At 39.2% G+C, this 22,395-nt stretch overlaps 1 protein-coding gene across 1 annotated transcript in view; it reads left to right on the top strand.

The window, feature by feature from the left end:
• The window catches only part of MAP7D2 (MAP7 domain containing 2), a 38,633-nt gene continuing 19,827 nt past the window's right edge, over positions 3,590–22,395 (top strand). The window contains exons 1-6 of the mRNA XM_021400354.1: positions 3,590–3,641; positions 4,415–4,492; positions 7,949–8,112; positions 15,273–15,387; positions 18,291–18,401; positions 19,662–19,784. Of these exons, the coding sequence (XP_021256029.1) occupies positions 3,590–3,641; positions 4,415–4,492; positions 7,949–8,112; positions 15,273–15,387; positions 18,291–18,401; positions 19,662–19,784 (643 nt within the window). The remainder of the gene's footprint in view (positions 3,642–4,414; positions 4,493–7,948; positions 8,113–15,272; positions 15,388–18,290; positions 18,402–19,661; positions 19,785–22,395) is intronic.

Raw genomic sequence — 22,395 nt, forward strand, 5'->3', positions numbered from 1 at the left:
TTTAGGTGACGTATGCAGTGGCAAAGGTCTAAGTATGTGGAATGTTGTTGTGTAGAATGGACAAAGGTCTAACGGCTTTGAAAGGGACCCTTGGGTGGCCAAAGGTCTAAATGTGCTACGTACTGCTTGGATCTCCAGTTAACTTCTTCACTGAGATGCCTGCTACCAAAGGCTTGAGTATCTGCTACATATAAACATGAAACTAAATACCATGGGATATTATAGAGCACAGAAGACTACATAGGCTTAAAAACAAACCAAGAAAATCTATGAATAGGAGCCATACCTGTTGGCTGCTGCTCCAGCGCAGATTTCAGAAGAGGAAGTGTCCAGGCAGCTGGTTCATCCTAATGAAACATACTCTCAGCTTCCAGCAACCTGACTGTCCTGCTTGAGTACTTGTATTCTCAACCAGAAGCAGGGGATCGGTTTCAAAAGACAGAGCTTGCTTTGTGTCTTGTCAGAACACAATAATCTTCCTTTCTGTCTTTAGTGATAGCCAAGAAGTTTATGCAACGGTGTATGGTGCAGAATATGTCTACATGTTCTGGCACTGTTTCATCTGTCCAAGTAGATTTATGTTGCCCATCAAAAAGAGTTGAAACAGATTAACACGTCAGTTTTTAGTTCTGAGTATTTATTTCAAAGTAACGAAGTGTTGAAATAGTCCGTCAGCATCAGATGACAGGTTGCTGCTGCAGGGCTGCTGACGCTTTAACTGGTTTTAAGTTCCGATCTTTAGAAATGCTTGCTGTAACAAAGTCCTAGAGGAGCAGCTGGCCCTCTTCAGTCAAAAATTAGGCACAGCCTTGAGGAATTAGCCTAGTGGTCAGGCACACTGTCAGACAGCAGCCTTTAAGAATGGGGACTCCCTGGAAAAGGGGATTTTTTGGGAGTGGGGCTGAGAAATAGAGTATAAGTAGCAGCGACTTACCTGGAGAAGGGAGGGGAGAGGAGAACGGTTCCTTACTGTAGAATCTTCATTGTTAATTGGGCATTTTCCTTATTTTGGAAGACTGGGGCTAAAGGACTGTCGGAAAATTTTCTGCTAGTGGCTCTTTGTATTCATTTTTCTGGTTGCCATATATTTATGCGTCTTAAATGTTGTGCTGACTGTTACATATCTTTTTAAACTGCTTTAGTTATAAATGCAAGGAAAGCTCAGGATAAAGCTGAGTGTGCAAAACATTAACCTGAGGCCACTTCCTACATCACAGTAAAAGCTTTTTTGCTGTGGGGTTTTGTTTTTTCATTTAAACCTTTTTCTGCCATCTACTGGTTGTGTTACAAAACAGAGATGGTGTAATGTTATTGTAATTGTACAGCTGTCTGTGCTAGCTTGCTGCTTGTAGTCTGCTTTACAAAACAGAACTTGCATTCCTATCATTAATCAAATTCCTCATCGCACATAGCTGGTATGCCCATTACATTTATAATGTATATTGCATGAAGGCATGTAGTAAATAGCTTATTTCAGCCTTAAAAATCATGCCAGAATATGAGTTACTACCCAGGGAATATTATTCCAGCCTTCAAAGTTCTGTTTACTTTCTGAAGGCAAGCGAATTTCTGATTTTTTTGATCGAGAAGCTCACTCATGAAGTCAAGTACTTCAGTTAAGAAGTACTAGTTCTGAGGATGCCTATGCTATTTTAATGCTACCCTTGCTGCACGCATACACATTTATGATGTCTGTACTTCAGTAGATTGCATGCTGTCTTCCTCTGCACAGTTTGTTTCTGCATTGTTAAGTTGCACATTTAATGAACAGTCATCCCATGTATTTTGTTGTTTCCTCTGTGACATAGCCAAGTGTGGAGTGCTGTTCTCCAGGGCAGCCTTCAAATTATAGCTCTTTCTTTTTCTAAACGCTTTCCAGTTTCAGAAGGAAACGAAGCAGGAAGCATAAACTTCAGTTCCTTTGTTATGAACTTGGTTCACCCCTTGAGGAAGTTCATCCTATGTTCTGCATAAGCCTTGGGACCTAAAAAGAAAAAATACATAATAATATGGTCTGGAAGGAAGCAATATAAGGATTGTGCAGACTGTTTTGATTCTTATATATTCTCATTTCTTAAGCATCTGGCTGTACAATCTTGATAGTCTTTTAATATTACCTGGGTGGGACTGAGATATCCGTAGTCTTGAGAAAGCCAACCTAAAAAATCAGAAGTTTCATCCCACCTCACTGTACCTCACCTTGGGATAGCTGTGGCAGCTGTGACAAGGCCAGAGCTTTTAGATCCACTTCTACCACTTGCATTCATAAAGCAAACATGGTAGAGATAGACTGCTGTAATTTTATTGGCAGTTGTAATGGGACATAAGTTTGCCTGTAGATTTCATCGGTACTTGCTGGAAGCAGGAGGGCGGTGAAAGTCAGAGTAGTGTTTTATGACCGTGAACCAGAGGCTCCTCTGATCCCTCCAGCTTAGTGCCACCCAGGTTTCCATTCTTCAGGTGCCACTTCTTAGCCGTGTCCCTTCACTCAGAAGAGCTTAGTTCATGTCCCTGCTTGTTTCCTTCCCTGTCTGCAAGCCTCCACTTGCTTTCAAGCCCAGTCTTCCCTCCTTGGGCTCCTCATCCAGATTTGGCTTCGTATCTGCTGCTTCTAGTCTAAATTATAGTTTCCAAGCTGTTTTTACTTTCAGATCTCTGAATAACTTTCCATTAATTGGAGTTGTAATTTAACCATGCTGACAACAAGCTTTTCCTTCTTAGCTACTTAACTGCAGGCCCTCTGCAGGCCCTTTCTGATAGTTACTACTCCCTGCCACATTTGCTGTACTGAGTTGCTTGCTGCTCTCCTGGCTTGTCAAATCTGACAATAAATGGCAGCCAAGTGAACTAACAACTGGACTAGTTTAGAAGTAGGATGAGTCTTTGGTCATAAGTAGATATTGATCTGACCCACACATTCCTGGTGTAACTACCCAGCCAGCAGCTGTCACCATTTGCCAGGGGCCTGGCTGCCTTTGGGCAGTTGCTGTCTGTGTGAGCATTGGCACTTTTCCCTAGCCACAAGGGGCCACTGAGGCTGAGTTTCAGACTTGGTACACAGCAGTTCCCTTTACAGAAAGGTCCTCGCTCTGTATCATAGAATCATAGAATGGCTTGGGTTGGAAGGGACCTCAAGGATCATCAAGTTCCAGCCCCCCTGCCTCAGGCAGGGCTGCCAACCTCCATATCTGATACTAGACCAGGCTGCCCAGGGCCCCATCCAACCTGGCTTTGAACACCTCCAAGGATGGGGTATCCACAGCCTCTCTGGGCAGCTTGTTCCAGCACCTCACTACTCTCTCTATTAAGAACTTCCCCCCTGTACAAACTGGGGAAGAGAATCACGACTACAATCCAAGTCAATTTTCCATCGTATTTATCTGAAAAAAAGAGCAACTGCAGTTCTTTGTGCAAAGGGGAAGGGGATTCCATTATATGAAAACTCAGCAGGGAGCCCAAATAATGATGGCAGAAGATATAAGCTGCTGTGAAACCCTCTGCTTGTTTGCACTGTGGCCCTGCTGAAACCTCGGGAGATCCTGAAAGCAAAGGGAGAAACAAGAGCACTGGCAGCTCTGCTGCTGGAAGGATGCCGTCAGCTAGCTGCTCTCTCAAGTCAGGGTCTAAGGCCTGTACAGAAAGTAAGGCCTGGAGAGCTCACGTGTGGTGTTTGGGATGGAGGAGCCTGTGCAGGCCCAGCCATTGGCTTGTTACAGGGCTCAAAGGCAGGTGGCTCCCAGCCACCTTGTGTGTCGTGCTCTGCCTGCTGGGCCAAATCATGCTGTTCAGTGGATCAGGCCTTGCAAAGAGTTGTGGTGTCTGGGTACAAAACATCCTTAGGCAACCTCCTCCCAGATGAATAACGTGCTTTTAGGTGGCGACTAGGGGAGGGAACTGTTTCATACCTGGAAAAGGAAGCAGGAGGGCTGCTGTCTCCATAGCCTCATCCAGCACTAATTGCTGCTTGTTGCAGTGAGCTGGTGCTGATGGTTTCCTGTGGGCAGGGAACTCCACACAGCATTAAGCTATGAGAGAGCTACATACTACTTCTACTGCTTTCCTGAACTGCCTTTTTTTTTGTTAGCCAAAACCTTATTTTCAAGTTTACTAACAAAGTTGAATGGATACTGATTGCATCCTTTCAGTGTTTCCCAAGAAACTTACAAACTTTAAAACAAGCACTAAGAACGTGCCATTTCACTCTGAGAAGAGTCAGGTTCTTAGGCTGATGAGCCGTGCTTGGACTTCAGCAGTAGGTAAGAGATTGTTAACCTACCCCCTCCACCAAGTGCAAAGTCATTTCTGTTGTCTGAGTTGTTACATGTGCTAGATTTAATTTGCGGGGAGCGGAGAGTTCCTTTTAATGCTTCTTTGGTTTTACTAACTCTTGTTTTTCTTCTCTTTCTCACTTCAGCCATTGATGGATTTCTAAAAACTGATGAAAGACAAAGACTAGCAAAGGAGCGAAGAGAAGAAAGGGAGAAATATCTTGGTAAGATGGTGGGAAGTGCCTGTATTATTTATGTATATGTGCTAATAGACTTAAGTTACTTACATGACATTTTTTCTGTTCTGAGTTTTAAACGCTGTCGTTTAGTCTATTACTAGTCTTTATCACTTGTATTACTTCTTTAAAACTAATGGATGCCTGCTTTAATTTCCATTCAAGTATTTCATATGTTGTAGTGACAAGTTGCCTTTCTTCTATGATACATGTACTTTTGAATGTAGGGTGATGTGCTGTTAGGATTCATATTTGTAAAACAAACAAACAAAAATCTTGAAATAAGCCTTTAATAATATTTATGATAATAGGTAGGATTATTTGATAAGACAGCCTTAATTTTAGCATGTTAAAATTTTGCTGTATTAAAAAATACCACAGAGCTGTTAAGTCCTGCATAAAGTGAACTATTTTTCTATAAGTTTTAAAACAATCTTTGTTCAAGGGAATTAAAAAAAAGATCAATTCATTTCCTGAACAATACAAGGATTGATTTTGGAGTTTTTATAATGATCAGTTGTTTTTAGTCTGCTAACATCTCCAAGGAAATGCTAGGGAAATTTTGCAAGAGAGAGAAATGAACTGTTCAACATTTTTTTTCCCTTCTCTTAAATGTGTTTATATTTATGAACTTAAAAGAAAGTGTTTAAACAGTGAAGCTTATTTTTTCTCATTGCAATAACCAGACAGGCCAGTAGCACTGTTCCTTGTGATTACCTGACAATACATATCAAAATAATTTGTCATTATTTTAGGATTTTGTAAAATTTAGATTTGCCATTGATTTTGAGGCAACGTTAACTGAAACAGTGTGGACACCTGTGGAAAGAATTGTGAGAAAATACTGTTTTCCTTGCAATAAATAAACTGTTGACCATATCTTGACAAAACCTATATGTGAGATGCGATGTTTTTTAGTGTGGTGAGCTTGGTGAGCAAGATTTCTTGCTGTAGTTCTTGTGGAAATGTGCTTAGTGGCACTCAAGTTTTTAGTAGTTAATCTCCCCAGAAATTCTGTCCATATGGGGCATGTGCCAGCCTGAGTTTTATCTCATAGCTGTACTCAGTCTAGCCTACCTTTCGTGTCATTTTGATTATCCCTTCTTTGCTGGCTCCTGAGAAAGTGATGTGATGAGTCAAGTGAAAAGGATTTGGATTGAAGAGCAAAAGAGGGGGTGGGAGGAAAACTGAAAGCTGGACAATCTGGGATTTGCTAACCCAGGTGGTTTGAAAGTTGTTGGTTGCAGTTCTTGTCTCTAGACACTGTACGTGCCTTCTGAGAACGTACTTTTTTAGGGTTAAGACCCCTTCAGTAGTCAGGACCTTTGGATTTTGGCCTTAGCATCTGTCTATGAGAGATGCATTTCAGAAGTTCAGAAAAAAAGCAGTGAGTTCCCCAGAAAGATGAATCTTTATGCAGCCAGCAGGTATTTTGCAGCAATATAGAATAATCTCTTCAAAGCCAAAATTCATTAACCTTTGGTTTAGTATCCCTAAATCAAAAAAACAAAAATTGTGTTTATGTCTTGATGACAGAATGGTTTGCATCTCTGTCCAGAATCAGTCCCAGGTTTAACCTGCTTATTCAAAAGGTAGCTTTAGCTCAATCTCTGGACACCTCACTCTATTTTTCCTATTTTCAACTCCCGCATGCAGTTTTCACCTGTGCTACCTGATATGGCTAGTTGTCATCAACAATTAGTGACTTGTCTCCTGTCTTCCACTGTCTCTGAGGTAACTATCTATTGACAAGTCCAAGTCTTTGTTCTGATGAGTCCAGACTCACCTACAGCGCTAACACACCTTTCATGTTGCCCTTTCCTTCTGTAGAAGAAAAGTAGGCAAAAGAGGAAGACACCACCAACTGTGCTACTGACAAGAGTAAGGCACATGGTATTCTGTAAAGCAGGTTGGACACGAGGAAGTATCTTCAAAGGATCCAGTATTCAAGGAGAAGAAACGTGGCTACTGGGAAAGGACTGTGTCTCCTAGGGGACTCTAGATTGGAGATAGAGGGAGGCTGGAAGGGACTGAAGGCCCCAGCTGTAGATAAAGAGGTGGGGGAAGAAAGCTGATCTGTGAAGAGGGAATTGAGATAGCTGGGCAAGAGCCTAGGACTGCTGGAAAAAAGCTGAAAGAGAGAACACTTGCAGGGCAATAATTTGCTGAACAAGGGAAACAGCAACTGGAAAAGTAAACTGGGGCTGAAGAGGTGAGGAGAGTGAAAGATTGCCTCTTGTATAAACCATCTTAATTCTGGCTTTCTCTAACTTTCAAGTTCTTAGCTTGGCAGCTGTGTTAATATTCTCTGTTTCGTATTGGCTCTATGTATGTTGGTATGATGTTACAGGCTTCTGTGTATGTAAGCATGCTTACTGACCTTTTTTGTGCCTTTTTATGGAGTGCATTTGCACGAGAAATAATTTTTTTCTTCATGATTTGTCAAATTAACTTCTGCTACTTATTTCCCTGGTGTAAACCTGTAGCAACAGTCCTGCATGTAATGTTGCAGTCTGAATTTCTGTAACAACAAGGTAATGACAAAAATTATGATTCCGGTTGGAATGGGCAACTGGACAAACTCTCTATAATAGTTATTTTTTTTTATTATCTGGAAGGTGTAACAGCATAGTATCAAATTACAGAATTATATATTTCCAAAGTTTCACGGAAAGTATAGTGTATATATATTTTTGGTATTTATTTTGAAGGCATCCCTGTGAAGAGAATCATAATTTTAAAGAAATTCCAACAGCTTTTGCTTGTAAAGAAATTCCAAAGGCTTTTATGAATCAGCATACATAGACAATTAATTTTAAAACCTAGTGGGAACATTCGTTGGGTCTGAAAAAAGAATTTGCCTTTGAAGCTATGGAGAGATTACATATATATTATATTATATTATTATAATATATATAATATATATTATATTATTTATATAATATAAATTTATATAAATGTTTATATAAATATTTATAATATTTAATATAGTATTTATTATGTAATATAATATAATGTAATATATAATTATTATATTAATAATATAATATATGATTATATAATATATTATATATTATAATAATATTATATATAATGATATATAATATATATTATATAATAATATTATATAATATAATACTGTATATGTATATATATATATAAACAATCTCTTATGTTGATGTTAACAATTCTACACACTGTTTTTACACAGGTAGAAGGGAAATAAACCATCACTTTCTGTACAAAGGGCCTCCCTATTTATTAGTGTATCAGTTAGTCTTGCTAATAATTCCAGTATTTCTGTGCATTATGCTTTTGATCTTAGTGCACTGAAAACCTGTATACTTGTATTTGTTATTTTACTATATCATGTCACATTATCAAGTAATTTTAAAGCAGGAGAAAATTTGCATTAACTGAAACACACCTTTTCCTCTGCCTAAGCTGCTAGGGAACAGCAGATACTGGAGAAGGAGAGAAGAGCAAAACTTCAATATGAAAAGCAAGTGGAGGAACGATGGAGAAGACTGGAGGAGCAAAGGCAGAGGGAGGAGCAGAAGAGAGCAGCTGTTGAGGAAAAGCGGAGACAAAAGCTTAAAGAGGAGGAGGTAAGGTCCACTGGGAGTCATGTGGCAGAGCAACTGTGTCTGTTAGCATTAACAGAGCTGAATATCGATGTGCGTTGCAGGTGTTTATTTCTTTCTTTGGCCCAGAGACATATGGGCATTACTTCGGGAGCTGCAACCACATCTCACCACAACTATAAATACTCCACAACTGCTTGTACATCAAAAACATTTTCCAAAGCTTTTTCGTCTCCCGTTTTTTGTCTGATCTCACAGAAAAGTCATCTACTTATACTAATGTTTCTGGGGCTCCAACTGTCACGTGATAGAGCAATAGCATCCCAGAATGTAGCTCTTACAGATCAGCCTTTTCATAAACTGGTGAGATTTTTCTTGCTGATTTGTTTACACTGTCAGTGAAGCTGAAGTGACACTTAGGAAATTGTATTTCTTCGTTGGTAACATAAAATCAGAAATTCTTACTTAAAGCAGCGAAGAACCTAGTCTTGATTTAAACTTGTCGCACAAAACAGAGTTTATACAGAATTGCACCTTTTTCCTACTCCCTTTACTGAGATATAAGGTTCTTTTTTTCTCTAATGAGTCCAATTTCTGATGCAGATTTCTGAACGCAGTATGTGTGTGTGTGTCTCCCAGCATGACATGCAGCACTGCTACTGCAACTAATAAAGAATGAATGATTTTTGTGAAAGGGGACAGTGGTTTAGAGAGGAAAAAAATGTCAAGAGAAGATATTTCTTTAGTTCCTATATGAAAACGCTATAGAAATCTGCAGTTATTAACTCCTTCCCCCTCCCAAGTTTATCAAAATATTTTTGCAAAAGAGATCAGACATTTCCACAGGGGATCAGAATAGCATATTTGTTTGTTTTTCTCCCTGTGTTTGATTTTTTCACTGCTTTACTGAAACCTGAAAAGTAAATTGTATCCTGCCATTCTTTCAGCTGTAACATACTGTTTGTGGCTTCTGCATAATTGCTGAGAATTCATTTTTAAATGTTTTGTCATGTGGATCACTTCAAATTTTGTTAAGAAGAATGACAAAAACAGGAACAAAAGCTTAGGAGACCTGACTCCTTCTGTGGTAACATCACTGACCAGATGTTCTCCTTCCCCAGTACTTCCAGCTGTGATAACCTTTTGCAGCTAAGCAAAATTGATCTTCTTTATGGGAGATGCAGGGGGTAGTGGCAAGTACAAACACTTCAAAATCCGTGTCCTCAGAAGTTGCACTGGAGGCACGCAGGGTAGGGGAGAGCTGTAGGCAAAGTGAGCAACTTACCTGCTTTGCCTGCCTGCATGAATTGTGCTGAAGCAGTCAGGATGGGGGTTGTCAAACATGAGTGAGACTGTTCCAGGTCAGACCCAAAGATCTCTTCACTGAGTTGCCCTGTCTCCTGTAATAGCCTTTCCTGCATTTGCCGAGAGGTGAATGTAGGAAGAGTGAGGATGGTGGTGCAGTTGCAGCCCTAGGGACATTTTATGTTACTCACTTCTCATGAGTCATTCTGGACATTTGAGGCTGTCTTTACTGGAAGAGCCTTGAGCTCATATTTCCCATCCCTGTGGGTGCTGCACCCTGGCCAGTGAGCTGGTATACTACAGCGTGTGCTCGGCATTTCTCACTTTAAGATTGGTATATGCTGGGTGCGGACTGGAGCACTGATTTTTACCTGTGTGTCAAGTGTCTGAAGTGCCACGTAGATTTTCTTTCTTGCTGCAAGTCTGCTTTACTGGTTGGCCTTTTTATATTCCTTAGGTCTTTTTCTCTTGCTTTTTAACACAACAGATGGCAGTGCACAATTTTGACAGGAACAGTTTGCATAAATCTCACTCTAAAAAATATTGTGTGTCTGTAGGAATTTGAGAGGTAAATGGCTATTAAACCATGGGGACTTGTTTGCTTCCTACGTTACAGCCTTCTCTGCTTGGCTGTTTTGCATGTGAAGGACTTCTCAAAGAGGAAGCAACCAAAATTTATTTTGCTTGCTTTTTCTGCTCCACTGCCAGGGAAGATGTGGTACTTTTAAAGTCTGTATTCATGGGAATGGAGGTATTCTGACAGACTTGTTCTCCAGGGCAGCTGGAGCTTCTAGTGGAGTATGATGGAAGTATTTCCGACTCCTTGGGCAGAAACTGAACAAACGTGTCAGAAAATCATCCTTGCTCTGTCTACATTGACTGCACCTTTCATATCAGGGGAAGTCTTCAGTAACAGCGCCCTTCCCTCCATATTCCTTTTAAAGCTGCCCCCTCCTTTAGGATTAGCAGTCCCTGGGCCTTGAGGTGTGGTGGTGTTCAGCAGCAGAGAGTATTAATGAGTTCCTTTTAACAGCAAGCAGCCAGTGGAGTTGCGACTAGATAAAGGAACAACTGGTCCTCATTTGCTTAAATTGTTATTATCTTTTCTCCTTTTCCCATCTTGAAGCTCCCATGTGCTTTGGAAATGTGATAAACGTGTTACTATGCACGCTATATTGGGAAGTCTCTTTAGTAGCAATGTTCTTCTCTTTCTTATATAGTCCACGACACAATTTGACCATCATTTGTACGGGCCACGTCAAGGGTAGTAGTGCAAATAAGAGTGATAGCATCCATCTATTTAAAGGTTTGTTTTTAATAAAACCATCAGATTTTGTTAAGAAGGGAATTGGTAAAAATAATACTGATACTACCAATATACTAATGGTTACATAAATGGCTACTAGTAAAAATGTAGACAAATCAAATGTGTTCCAGCATGCAAACTCGATGTTAAATGGAAAAGAACATCTCGCAGTGCTGGGAAGATTCTTTTTAGTTAGATTTTTGTTTTGATGTACATACATCATTTGTTACATTTGAGAAAAGTATACACTTAAACACAAGATGTAAAAACCTTAGAATGTTGTAGTGTCAGTTATTTACTTTTCAAATTGTAATATATTGAATTAATAAATATCTTTCAAACATTTTGTAGTCATTTTTGTAGCGAGTGGAGTTCAGTTATGCAAGTAATACTGAAATGTTGCTGCAAACTGGTTGGGATTGCTATGCAAAAGCAGTCTATTGATTGCTATGCAGTAGGCACGCAGAGAATTGAGTCCTCTTTCTAATAATGAGCATCCTCTCTTCTGCTCTCTGCTCCCCTTCTGCCATAACTGCTGCCCCAGCTCCCCGTGTGCAGTAACAGAGCCCTCATTTGGCCTGTTTGTTTTGCTTTGATGCGCTCACCCTTTTTCCATATACATTTTTATACACAGCTATAATCTTAAATTGCTGGGAGTATGAATAAATTATATTCAGAAGAGGTAGATAAAAAACACTTTACAAATTTTAAAATCCATACTTTAAGTAGAAAATAACAGAGCTCTTTTGTTGTTAGGTGGAAGAGGCACCGTAATAAAAGTGAGGCCAACTGATAATATCAGGAAACAGCTACTTACATACAGTGCTGATGAATACATAAAGCAAAGAGGAAGGACTTTTCCTCTCTAATCTTACACATGGCTCTTTTAGATGTTTGTGTTGTAGGTATAAGGGAGATTGTTTTAGAATTGTTTGCACAAATTATTTTGACTCATTTGTAAAATATGTATTTTTTGTTTTCACGTCTGTGTCATATCTTACATAGACCAGAGGGGAGTACTTCAGTCAAATTATTTGTATGCTCACTGTTAATTTTTGCTTTTTCTTCTAAAATTCAGGCACTCCAAATGTTTGTTCTGTTGTTTAGTCTGAGGAAAACATGCATTAATTACTATGGATTTTGGAAAGTAACATGTTTACCTTTGACATTAGCAGTAGATGGCTCTCTTTTTATGGTGTTACTCGTTCTTAACTTAACTTACATGCAAAGCTTGTCCAGTATATATTTTTTTTGAGGAAGTTAACTGCATCTCCAGTGCAGAGATTTTTCTGCCTACGGCAATTAGAGTTCCTAAAATGAGGGTCAGTTAGTTTGGATATGTCTTTAACGAGGTAATGTGCCTATAACATAGGAGGGTTTCTGCACGGTGTTTGCTAATGAAGAAATGCTTTGTCTTGCTGTTTAGTTTTTGTCGTGGTTGAAAATTATTGGTGTATGCATTGTTTATGCTGTGCTTCTATGCATCCTTGTTATTTTCTTTGGCTTTTTACTTCTAAAATTCAGTTTTGTTCTCATTTAAAATGCTTTTTAATAACACTCCTTCCTTTGTGCAAAGGGCTTTCATATTGTTCTTTATCTAACCTATATCTGCAGTTTCATTAAGCTCAATCATTGTTCCATAGTGCTGTAATGAAAGCCTCTTTGCAAATGAAAATAAATGATCCTCTCCACATTGTGCAATTGAAGATTTCAACCTCAGAATGCGAGTGGTATGAGCTTTCACACATGTATGAAAAATAGTTTTTCTTTAAACTATTTAATCATGCATTCCATTTTATTTTTAGAACAGTGTTTTTATAGTAGGTGGTGTGAGTGTATTCTGTGGTTTGCAAACTAGTGAATATTGGTAGTACTTGCTCTGAGCAATGTTAAAGAAAATCATTAATCACTCAGATGAAACTTGTCTGCTGTCATACTGTATTTTTTTATTAATGTGTAAGAATGTTAATTAGGTTACAGAAAGAAAAAAGAATTCTGTAGGATTATGTGTTTTAGTGGAAAAGAATTGGGAGGGTCGTTTGAGTATGAGTAGAAACATAAATTGGAGTAAAAAGTATAGTAGATAAAAGTAATGAAAAGAAGCTAACTGCAGAGAGTTGGAGCTGAAATAACAAGCTTGGAAAGCATAAGTACAGAAGAGAGTCTGAAATAGAATGAAATTAATGTTGGAAAGTGTGGAGGTAAAAGTGGAATATGTGAACTTGAAATACCGAGCCAGCACACACAGATTTTAAATGTGAAAATTTAATCACCAAATAGTAAGAATGAAAGATTGGAGCAAACTACAGGGAATCCAAAAACTGGAAGATTACTTCCAAGATTACCTTTTCATTTCCGAAGTATGGACAAGAAGCAATGGGATATCCAAAATGTGGCATTTTTTTTCCTGTGCTATTACAGAAAAGTCTGTGCTTGAGCTTTGTAATGCTTTGTGCACGTGCACTTAAGTGGGGAAAAAAAGGAGGAGGAAAGGCAGATAAAGCATTTACATGGCACGCCTGCCTGGACATGGATGGCACAGAGGGAACAAAAAAATGGGGGAGGGAGAAGCAGCTGCCTGATTTCAGCAGTCTTTGCCCGATGTACCTGTGAGCTAAAGATAGAGAAGGGAGACAAAAATAAAGTGAGCTCAGAACATGGGACTAAAAGGTTGTCTTCCTGGAGATGACAGCAGCAAGTCAACCAGCTGAAAGGTAACATAGGCTGAAGAGCTGAGTGCCATTTTTTCATTCTTTGCATAGAGCATAATGTAATGGAATTTATTGTATAAGTGATATGTAAGAAAATCAAGAGAGCTTATGTGCTCTTATGGTAGCAGGGTTGGATGAGGTTGAATCTTGGTCAGAAATAAATTGCTGGAAGTCATTCATGGTAGTGGAAGAGATTCTTCAAAGATCTGTAAGAGAGAAAAGGTATTGTAGATACACTCTCATCAGCTTCTGGATAACTGCTGTTAATGAAAACCAATGACTGTAGACAGAGTCACAAGAAGGTAACACAAATTTTATAGATACTTGCATAAAGGTTCCTGACATGGTAGTTACTTGGAGGTGCCTGGTGGTCGGGTCTGATATTCTGAAAAAGCCTAGTTAGACATGACAGGCTCACCATCAACGTAGAGACTGAAGGAGACATGCTTGAACAAAAACTGAGATTTTGGAGATTAAAATATGTCAGGGAAGGGGAGCTAGACCAAAGCTATGACTCAGTGAAAAGGAATAATCTGGCCAGAATATGCAGAAAGGTTTTCAATGCAGTTGAGCTGAGCTGTCAAAAGATCTCGGTGATGGTGCAAGGGATTGGTAGCAGTGGAAGGAGATCTGATGTAATCACAGAACCAGTGCTTCTGGAGTGAGAAACCTACATGAGCAACAGTTTTAAGTGATTGGAGTGGGAATTCTGTGCTAAATGGGAAGGACATAGCAAAGGTAGTAAGTAATAGGTCTTTGAATACTAAGAGCATCAAAAACCACTGGGGCAGCGATTGGAGGCAGCAAGAGTGGGCTCATCTCTTATGGTAGTGATTGGACTGCTGAACTGTGGCTCTGAAGAGTTTACCAGATGTAAAAGGACGAAGGAAGGTGGTAGGTGTTGGAATGGTGGATGGGGAAGAACCGGGTTCTTTTATGTGTTTGAAAGGAGCAGGAGGAAACATGCAGAGATCCTTGCTGCAGTGATAAACTGTAGATAAACTCGTAGAGGGAGGAGATGGGAACAAAACCAAGTGGAGATCTATGAAAGTAAGGAGGTGGTGGAAATGAAACAAGAAGACCTAGCTGTGAGTTAAAGGTAGGGTAGTATTTGGAGAGAGGGAATCTTCTTTTTATTCTTCCCCATCAGAAAATTCTAACTCATCAAGCCATGGAGAAAAGCATGGGGGTGGGGAAAAAAAAGATAGCTCAGAACAGGGTGATCTGGGCATGTACTAAGAAAAATGCGCAAGAAGAAGGGGAAAAAAAAAAAAAGCTCTTAGATGCTTAGGCTATAGAGAGCACAGTGTAAGAAAGGAGGGAGTTTCCCCAAAAATAAATAATTAACTAAGCCATCCTGCAAAGTAACCTACTTTGGGTTTGAAGTGATCATTTATCTGCGTGGCTAGGAGGAGCCACTGGCATTGCAGCAATTTAGCTGTACTCAGAAAGGGATGGAAGAAATCCTGAGGTCTGCATAGACAAGAAGGAGTTAATGCTTGTCGAGCATTATTCTTATACAAATTAAGTCCAGAGCGCAGCAGCAGCCTCACCAGCAGGAGCAGATGCTAGGCAGTGATGCAACCTGTGTTATTTACTTAGGCCTCTGTAGTGACCTCAGTGGCTTGCAGACAAAGGATACACAGATCTGGAGGTAGGTAACATACTGATAAATTCTTTATTTAGTCCTTTTTTTTTCTATTGGAAGCAGGCTCCTGTAAACATCTTAAGTGGAGCAACAGGGGAACAGCTTGTTTTTAGCACTGTTTTAGAAGGTTAAAAAAATGTATGTTAAAAAATAGAAAAAGCCCTGGAAGAACCGGTTCAGTTTAGTTTCTCTGCTTTTATACTGTTATAACCAGGAACGTTTAGAAGCCATGATGCGTCGGTCCCTTGAACGCAGCCAGCAGCTGGAACAGAAGCAGAAGCGATGGTCGTGGGGAGGAGCACTGGCTGCAGGCTCAGGAGGGAGAGATGGTGAGTGAAAGAGGCTGCCTGCATTGCAGATCCTGAAGTGCAAAACGCGTGAGGTTGTGGAGATAGTGAGGATGATGCATTTTGTAGTTAGTGTGGTACTGCGGGGGCTGCTGCCTTGGGGCGTGAAGAGATGCTTTGTAATTGCTTGCCAGGCTTCCTCTCTCTAACACTTTCTGGGAAGAAAGGTCACTCCTAACTTCAGGAATGCAGATCGTTTTAATCAGAATCTGCTTTGAGGATGACAGATGCCAAAATCAAAATTCGTGCTCTTTCTCCCTTACTTTCTTCCCCCGCATTGTCTTCCCACGCACACGGTTAGCAAATTTAATATTCACCAAAGGGCGAAGTGCTGGCCAAACCTAGAAAAGATGATCTGTTATTGTTTGGTACTTCTAAAAACCTGATGGGAATTTCTACATGGCTATGCAGCATCTGCAGTTTAAAATAGTTTTGAGGGGTTTTTTTTTTTGCCTTCTACGTGTTTTGTGCTGCCGTGCTTTTTGATTTGGCTTCAGAACAGATAATTTTTATTTCATAATCAGTCATGTGCTGCTTTTATATTTCAAAAGTATGCGTGTTTTCTGCTTTAAATCATGGAATTTATTTAAATTGGTCAGGTTTGAAGAAACTGTAGTCATAGGAAAAGATATCCGTGGTTGGGTGATAACAAAATATGACAGTTACTCTGTTTTAAACAGTATGTAAATATGTTTAACTCTAAAATGGCAAACTGTTTTGCAGGAAATTAAATATATATGATTAAAAAGAAAGGAGTCTTTCATGCATTGAGAAAGAAACCAGATTGTCTTTGTGATGCAGTTTGTGCTTGATTCCACCTCCCCCAACTTATTCAGTAATTCTTTCACCTCTTTTTGCTCTGATCTCTCTGCTGTGTAGGTGAATCAGAAAATACCCCACCCCCTGTTCTAGGTTTAGCTGCCAACACCCTTCCTCCAGACCCTGTGACCTCTACTGCTCCTGCTGATTCCTTCAATGGTATTTCAGAGAATCACAGTACCATCCTGTCTCGTTTATAACTGTTCTAATCACTGTAGTTCATCGTCACTGATCCTGTCCTTCCTAACCACAGCGTTCTTCTTATTTCAGTCTGATACTCGACATCATTACCCTTAGTGATATGGACCAAGTGTCTTCTTAATTTGCTTTTAATTTTGCCATGGTGGAGCAGTGCATGCCTCTCATTCCACAGTAGAGGCATCTCATGATTTTCTCACGAACTGTAGACTTCTACAACTCAGATTCTCGTTTTTGTTAATTCTGTGGGCGCTCTGTGTTTGCTTGTGTGTTTGCATGGGTGTATAAACGTATTACAGTTGAAATGTACATTTGCAGGCACTCTTTAAAAAAATCACTGTGAGAAAAATATGTTAAAGAGATGCTATTTCATCAGAACAGCCCCCTTTTTTTTGTATTGAGGGCCTTTTTCTGCGATATTTTGAAAAAGAGCAAGCCCAATATAAGCAGCTGTGCTGAGTTTTCAGCCTCTTGCAGTGGATTTTGGTCAAGCTGGTATTAATAACAAACTCAAATAGCTGACTTTGTGCATAGGCCATCATATTTTGTTTTCTTTTGTGTTTTTCGTTTTATCATTATCTAATTATTTTTCATTCTCCTAAAAGGACTGTGAAGCAGATGAGTGTTACAGGGTTAAGAATCAGTTGCATGTAGGATTTCTAGCTTTGATATCAAATGTACTTGGCATTTTAAAAAAATAATGCAGCCTGTGCTTTAAGAAGTAGGATCCTCCTCTTCCAGGAGGAGAAGCTGGGCTTGGATATTCCTCCTGCAGTATGCACCCTATTGGTTCTTGGGCCCATGCTCTTACAGAATTATTCTTTCTGTGCAAACAGATTATGCACAAGCAACAATTAGTACAAAAATTTCAAAGAGATTTGGATTTGCAGCTGTTGTATCATAGTGACATTGTACCTGTACTTTAAAAAAGGGAATGTAGAGAATTGTATTGTTGATTGTAGTAGGTGGAGGCAAATCCTGCGGACCTCACTGGGGCGAGGTTTTTGTGGATGTCATAGTGAATGCAGTGGCTATGGGGCTGCAGGTCTGGAGCCACATACATGCCTTTAGCTGAAAGTATTTTTGTGTCTGAAAGAAACAGATTTCAAATTCAAAGGACAAAGCCTCTGCTTTTCTGTTCTTCTGAGCATCATGCAGTGATCATCATAGGGCGGTGCACTGTAGTAATAGTTCAATAACATTTTTCTGTCATTCTGTTGGATAAATGGCAAGATTACAAATGGGCATTGTGCTCAAACAGTCTGTCAAACAGTATTTCAGAAAAAAAATAATAGGAAGAAAAGAAAGCAATTGGGGTGGCAGCAAAGAGCTAGTTTTTTGTTTTTTCTTCTCCCCAAGTACAAAAGCCTAACCAAAAGAGTGAGTGAGTTCTCATTGTGTGAATGCACAAATGTTGATTATTTCATTTCTGTATTAGAGTAATACCTGAAGTCTACCCCAGCTTTTCCAGACTGAAAGTAGGCAGTGGGTGGAGGAGGGAAGGTGAGGATCAGAGCGCCCCATGTATGCAGTTTGGGTTTGTAGGTAACTTTCTGCTTGTGCTGTTACTATCTTCTGTTGGAATGGCTTCATTCAGCAGACATGGTATGCAGTTATTTGCCTGTGGCACTGTCAAACATAGGCAGTTGTATAACTGAAATGTTAAATTCACAAGCAGAAAAGTCACATTCCAAAGTCTGTCCCAAAATGCTGGTCCTTTGGCAGTCAGAACACGCGTACCTCAGGCCTTACTCATTCAGCGCTGTGATCAGCGGCAAGGCCATGAGTACAAATGCAAGGTTAATTTTAGGAGTTGATTATCAACACTGTGATCCGAATACAAATATCTTCAATGCGTCTCTCTGCAGCATGTGACAAACTTTCAGCTTCTACAATGAACCTGCCAAAGCAAATGGAATCGCCAATCAGTAAGCGCCTCTCCTCCTCCACAGCGGCAATAACACATTCCCCCGACAGAGGCAAGTGAACACGCTGGTCTCCTGCCAGCATAAACTCTCCTTCTGCTTAAAGCAATCCTTCTCTGCAACTATCTGTGCAACTCTCTTATGTCTATTATTCAAAAGACATCAAACATTTAGGGGGTTGTATGTTGAATTATTAATCTGAAATACAATCAAATAGTTGAGTAGTCTGTCCCAAGGCTGTGCTGCCTCGCTGGAGATCCTAGGTCAGAGACAAACGCTGTGGGGTTTTTCACTCTAGCAAACAGGGTTGTGCTTGCTGTGACTGCAGCATTTCCTGTAATAGTGCAGCTTGTGATCTCCCAGCCAAATAATGAAACCTAGCAAAGCAGACATGGTTGGACAGTAGGTATGAGCTGCGCCACTGGCAGCAGTACATCCATGAGCCTCTTGGGAGACCTCAGCCTGGTGACCAGAGTTCCTGAGCCCTTTAATTTGATTTGAAACCCTGATGCATGAGAGGCTCAGCGAAAGATGATTGCCTTGCAGGATTAGTGGTTACTGAACACTAGTGAGGGAGCTGGGGGATTTATCCAACTGTAAACTCTTTTGGATCTTTTTGTTTGTTTTTTTTTTTTCCATCACCTTCTTTTTAACTGAGAAAAAAATACTGACTGTAGGAAATGACAGTAAAGGCCTATTTCTAAACTGAAAAGAGAAAGTAAAATTGATTTCATTTCTGAGCTACTTACTGAAAACTCATCAATAGCTTTGAGATTATTGCAATTGCTGGCTTTATTCGCATGCAGTAAGAACATCTATAGATATCTTATATAACTGATGCTTTTTTTTTTCCATGGAGTAGAAGGGAATGCGGGCATATTGTATAAGATTTATATAATGCAGTGAGACTGCACATTTTAAATGTGTTCCAACGTGGTTTGCACGCTAGTGAGTAGCTGCGCTGTTAGACCAAACATTTCACCTTTTCTGTCAAGGTAAAAAAGCAAACATTTCTCATGCTGAGTCATGAAAGCCACCATTTTGCAGAATGGAATATTCTACTTTGTAAGAACAAAATGCAGCGTAGGCTTAACCTTACTATATTTATTGTACAGGTTGAAAACTAATTTAAAGTGATGAAGGAGCCAGAAACCATTTTTCAAAGGGAATGAGAATTATCTTAAAATGCTTAAAATCTCAAACACCTTAAGGCTCTTTCATTTAGTCATTCCATTGTTTTGTTTCTCTCATTTTAACGTAAAGTTTTGTTATGTTGCATTTTAAATTTTATTTTTATTTGCTCCCATCCTTCAGCTCACCGCATGCATCTTAGTCCAATGGAAAACTTTATTGTTTCTCGACTGCTGACTCCCACACAGTCATCTTTAGCCAGAAGCAGAAGTACCTTAATGCTTTCTGAGCAGTACAATAATCCAGGTAAAAATGTGAATTACTCACTTTGAAACCATTAAGGTATGTTTTTGGTTGCGTTTGAGTAGCTGCTTACGGAAATGGAATACTGTGAACCAAATGATAATTTGTATGGTAGCACAAAATAGACTGTTCTTGATAGCGGTGTATTGAAAAAGCTCATCATCTTGTCTTTCTTGTTCTGAATGCCTCATTAGGAGAAAAGGAAAACATAGACACATAGTGGTTATTCAGATTTAAAATTAAAAAAAATATATGAAATGATTTAAGAAATTCTGCTGGTTTCAGTTTCGGTAATAAGCTGAAAACTGAATATATTCATTCTGAAACAGTTTTTTAGAGCAGCGTGTGACACCTCTCAGTGCAAAATAGAAGGATTTCGCTGACACATTCAAGTCATCTCCTTTTATACCCAAGTAGAATGTAGAACAAAATTCCCAGTGTACCGTTTGAGCCTTAACTATTTTTACTGGGGTTACAGTTCTTTACTGTTAAATCATTTTTTGTCTTTAACTGTGTGTACGTGTATTTTTTGCACGTGTATCTATACATACAAAATACATACAAAATGATATTTACTTAAAGTAAAATAATTGACTCGCTGATTTGGAAGGTATCAGTTCCAGAAGTTATTCCTCTTTTAGCTTCTTAAGAAGCTAAAATATAGAGATGATAATTGCCGATCCTATCAGTAAATGGCAGTCTTGCAAAATGAGGGTTTTATTAACAACTACAAAACTGATGTTTCCAGTCCTGCTAATGCTTAGGCAAGGACCTGACTTTGAGCAGTTCCAGGTTAAAAGGTTATACCTGCTCATGGTATATGCAGAAATGGGTACAAAAATGTGTAGCTTTATCTGCGCTTCTGTTCAAAAACAAAACAACAAACACCCAAACACCTGTTTGCAAAAGGAAACTTTTTTTTTTTCAGACAAAACTGGTCAGACAGTACAAAACTGATCATCTTGATGATCAGTATTTTCGTATGTTGTGATTGCAGTAGGCTCAGGTCTTGCATCTGTGCCTTTGTTGCAAGGCCTTTTAAAAATGAATCAGGCAGTAAGGATACTTTCCTTTGTGCAATGCTTCTTTGTTGCAGTGCATAGGGACATTGTTCTGGAGCCACTCTGAAATTACTTCCCTTGTAGCTGCAGGAAGCAGAAATGTTGCCGCACAATACTTTCCCCATGAGAAAATTCCCGGTTTACTTATTGTTGAGGGAGCAGCTACTGCTACGACTGAACAAAAGCCAGTTCAAATTTAGATCAATATATTTTGTTGAAAACGTTGAGGTGAATTGCTAGGACCACCTACAGATGTTGCTTTCTGTGTTGTCTTTGATTGAAATTGAAGAAATCAATAGGGACTTTCTTTGTCCTTCCCTGGTCATCTTGCCTGTAAACTCACAGCCTTATCTCCATCTTCATCGCAGGGTCTTTAAACCAGCACGCTGGCATGTCTAACAGGGATGCCATTTGGCCTGCAGGTCACCTTTTCCCTAAAGTGAAATTGGAGTTTCCATTGATCGTTTTGTCAGTAGTTGTCAGCAAAAAGGTTGAGGGAGGATCTCTTACTCGAGGTGTACTTCTTTCAGTAGAAGTAGTGTCCTGAACATGGAACAGGGTCCTCCCTTTTCATAATCACGTGATGTGCTCTTGTGATTGTGTTTGGGCCAAAATTGCTCTGCTCCTGTGTGTTCTGTAGGTTTAGAAACGAGGATCCTCACCTTTAGGCTCTTTCCCTAAGGCAACATGTTATTAATGTAACTCTAAGTCGAGACATTCAGATAAACAGTTCTTATTGAACTCTCATAATTCAGGTGGTTTTTTTTTTTATGGTTGAAGTAGAAATACCTTAAGCAGCAGTCAGGTTTCTGAATATTTTTTTCAACGTTCAGCAAACTTTTGCCAAGTTGCTAGAAAGTCATTCAAGGAAAACATGGGCCCAGTTAAACTTGAATGCACGCAAAAATGCATCGTAAGAGATTTTACAGCACTGCTCCCAACTTCAGTAGTAACAGTAATAATAATAAATTTCTTTCCATTAAATTTGAGCATAATTAACATTTTTCCAAGGCAGTATCCTTCTTGACTTCATTTGAATAAAATAGGACTATAAACACTGTCACACGATTACAATTTGTGTCTATCTTATTAATGAAGCATATGTTCTGTTGATAGTTCTATATGTTTGTGAAAGTTTCATTTTAGCAATATGAACAACAACAACAAAAAAAACAGGAGTGAAATATCCCTTTTTTTTTTTGAAATCCTGTTCATATTGCTAATAAAGGAGAAATGTCCAGGAAGTGTTGCCCTTTAAACTGTATCTACCACTAATATCAATAACTGAAATACCTACAGCAGCATTTATTTAGGGGTTTCTTCAAGAATTCAAGGTATTATTCTGAAAAGCAGTTGAGGTGTTTAGAAGGCTTTGCCATTTTTAAGCTTTTTTAAAAACAAACAAACAAAACCAATCCTTGTGCTTCTGTCACCATTCCAGTTTTGCACTACTTGTTAAAAAGTTATCTAGCTGGAATTACATCATTACTCTTTTTGTCATAAGCAAAGGAACTGAGTGTTTTCAGAAGAGAAAAGAATTGCAGTATAGGGAA

This window comes from Numida meleagris, chromosome 1 (assembly GCF_002078875.1).
Source record: "Numida meleagris isolate 19003 breed g44 Domestic line chromosome 1, NumMel1.0, whole genome shotgun sequence".
Taxonomy (NCBI): domain Eukaryota; kingdom Metazoa; phylum Chordata; class Aves; order Galliformes; family Numididae; genus Numida; species Numida meleagris.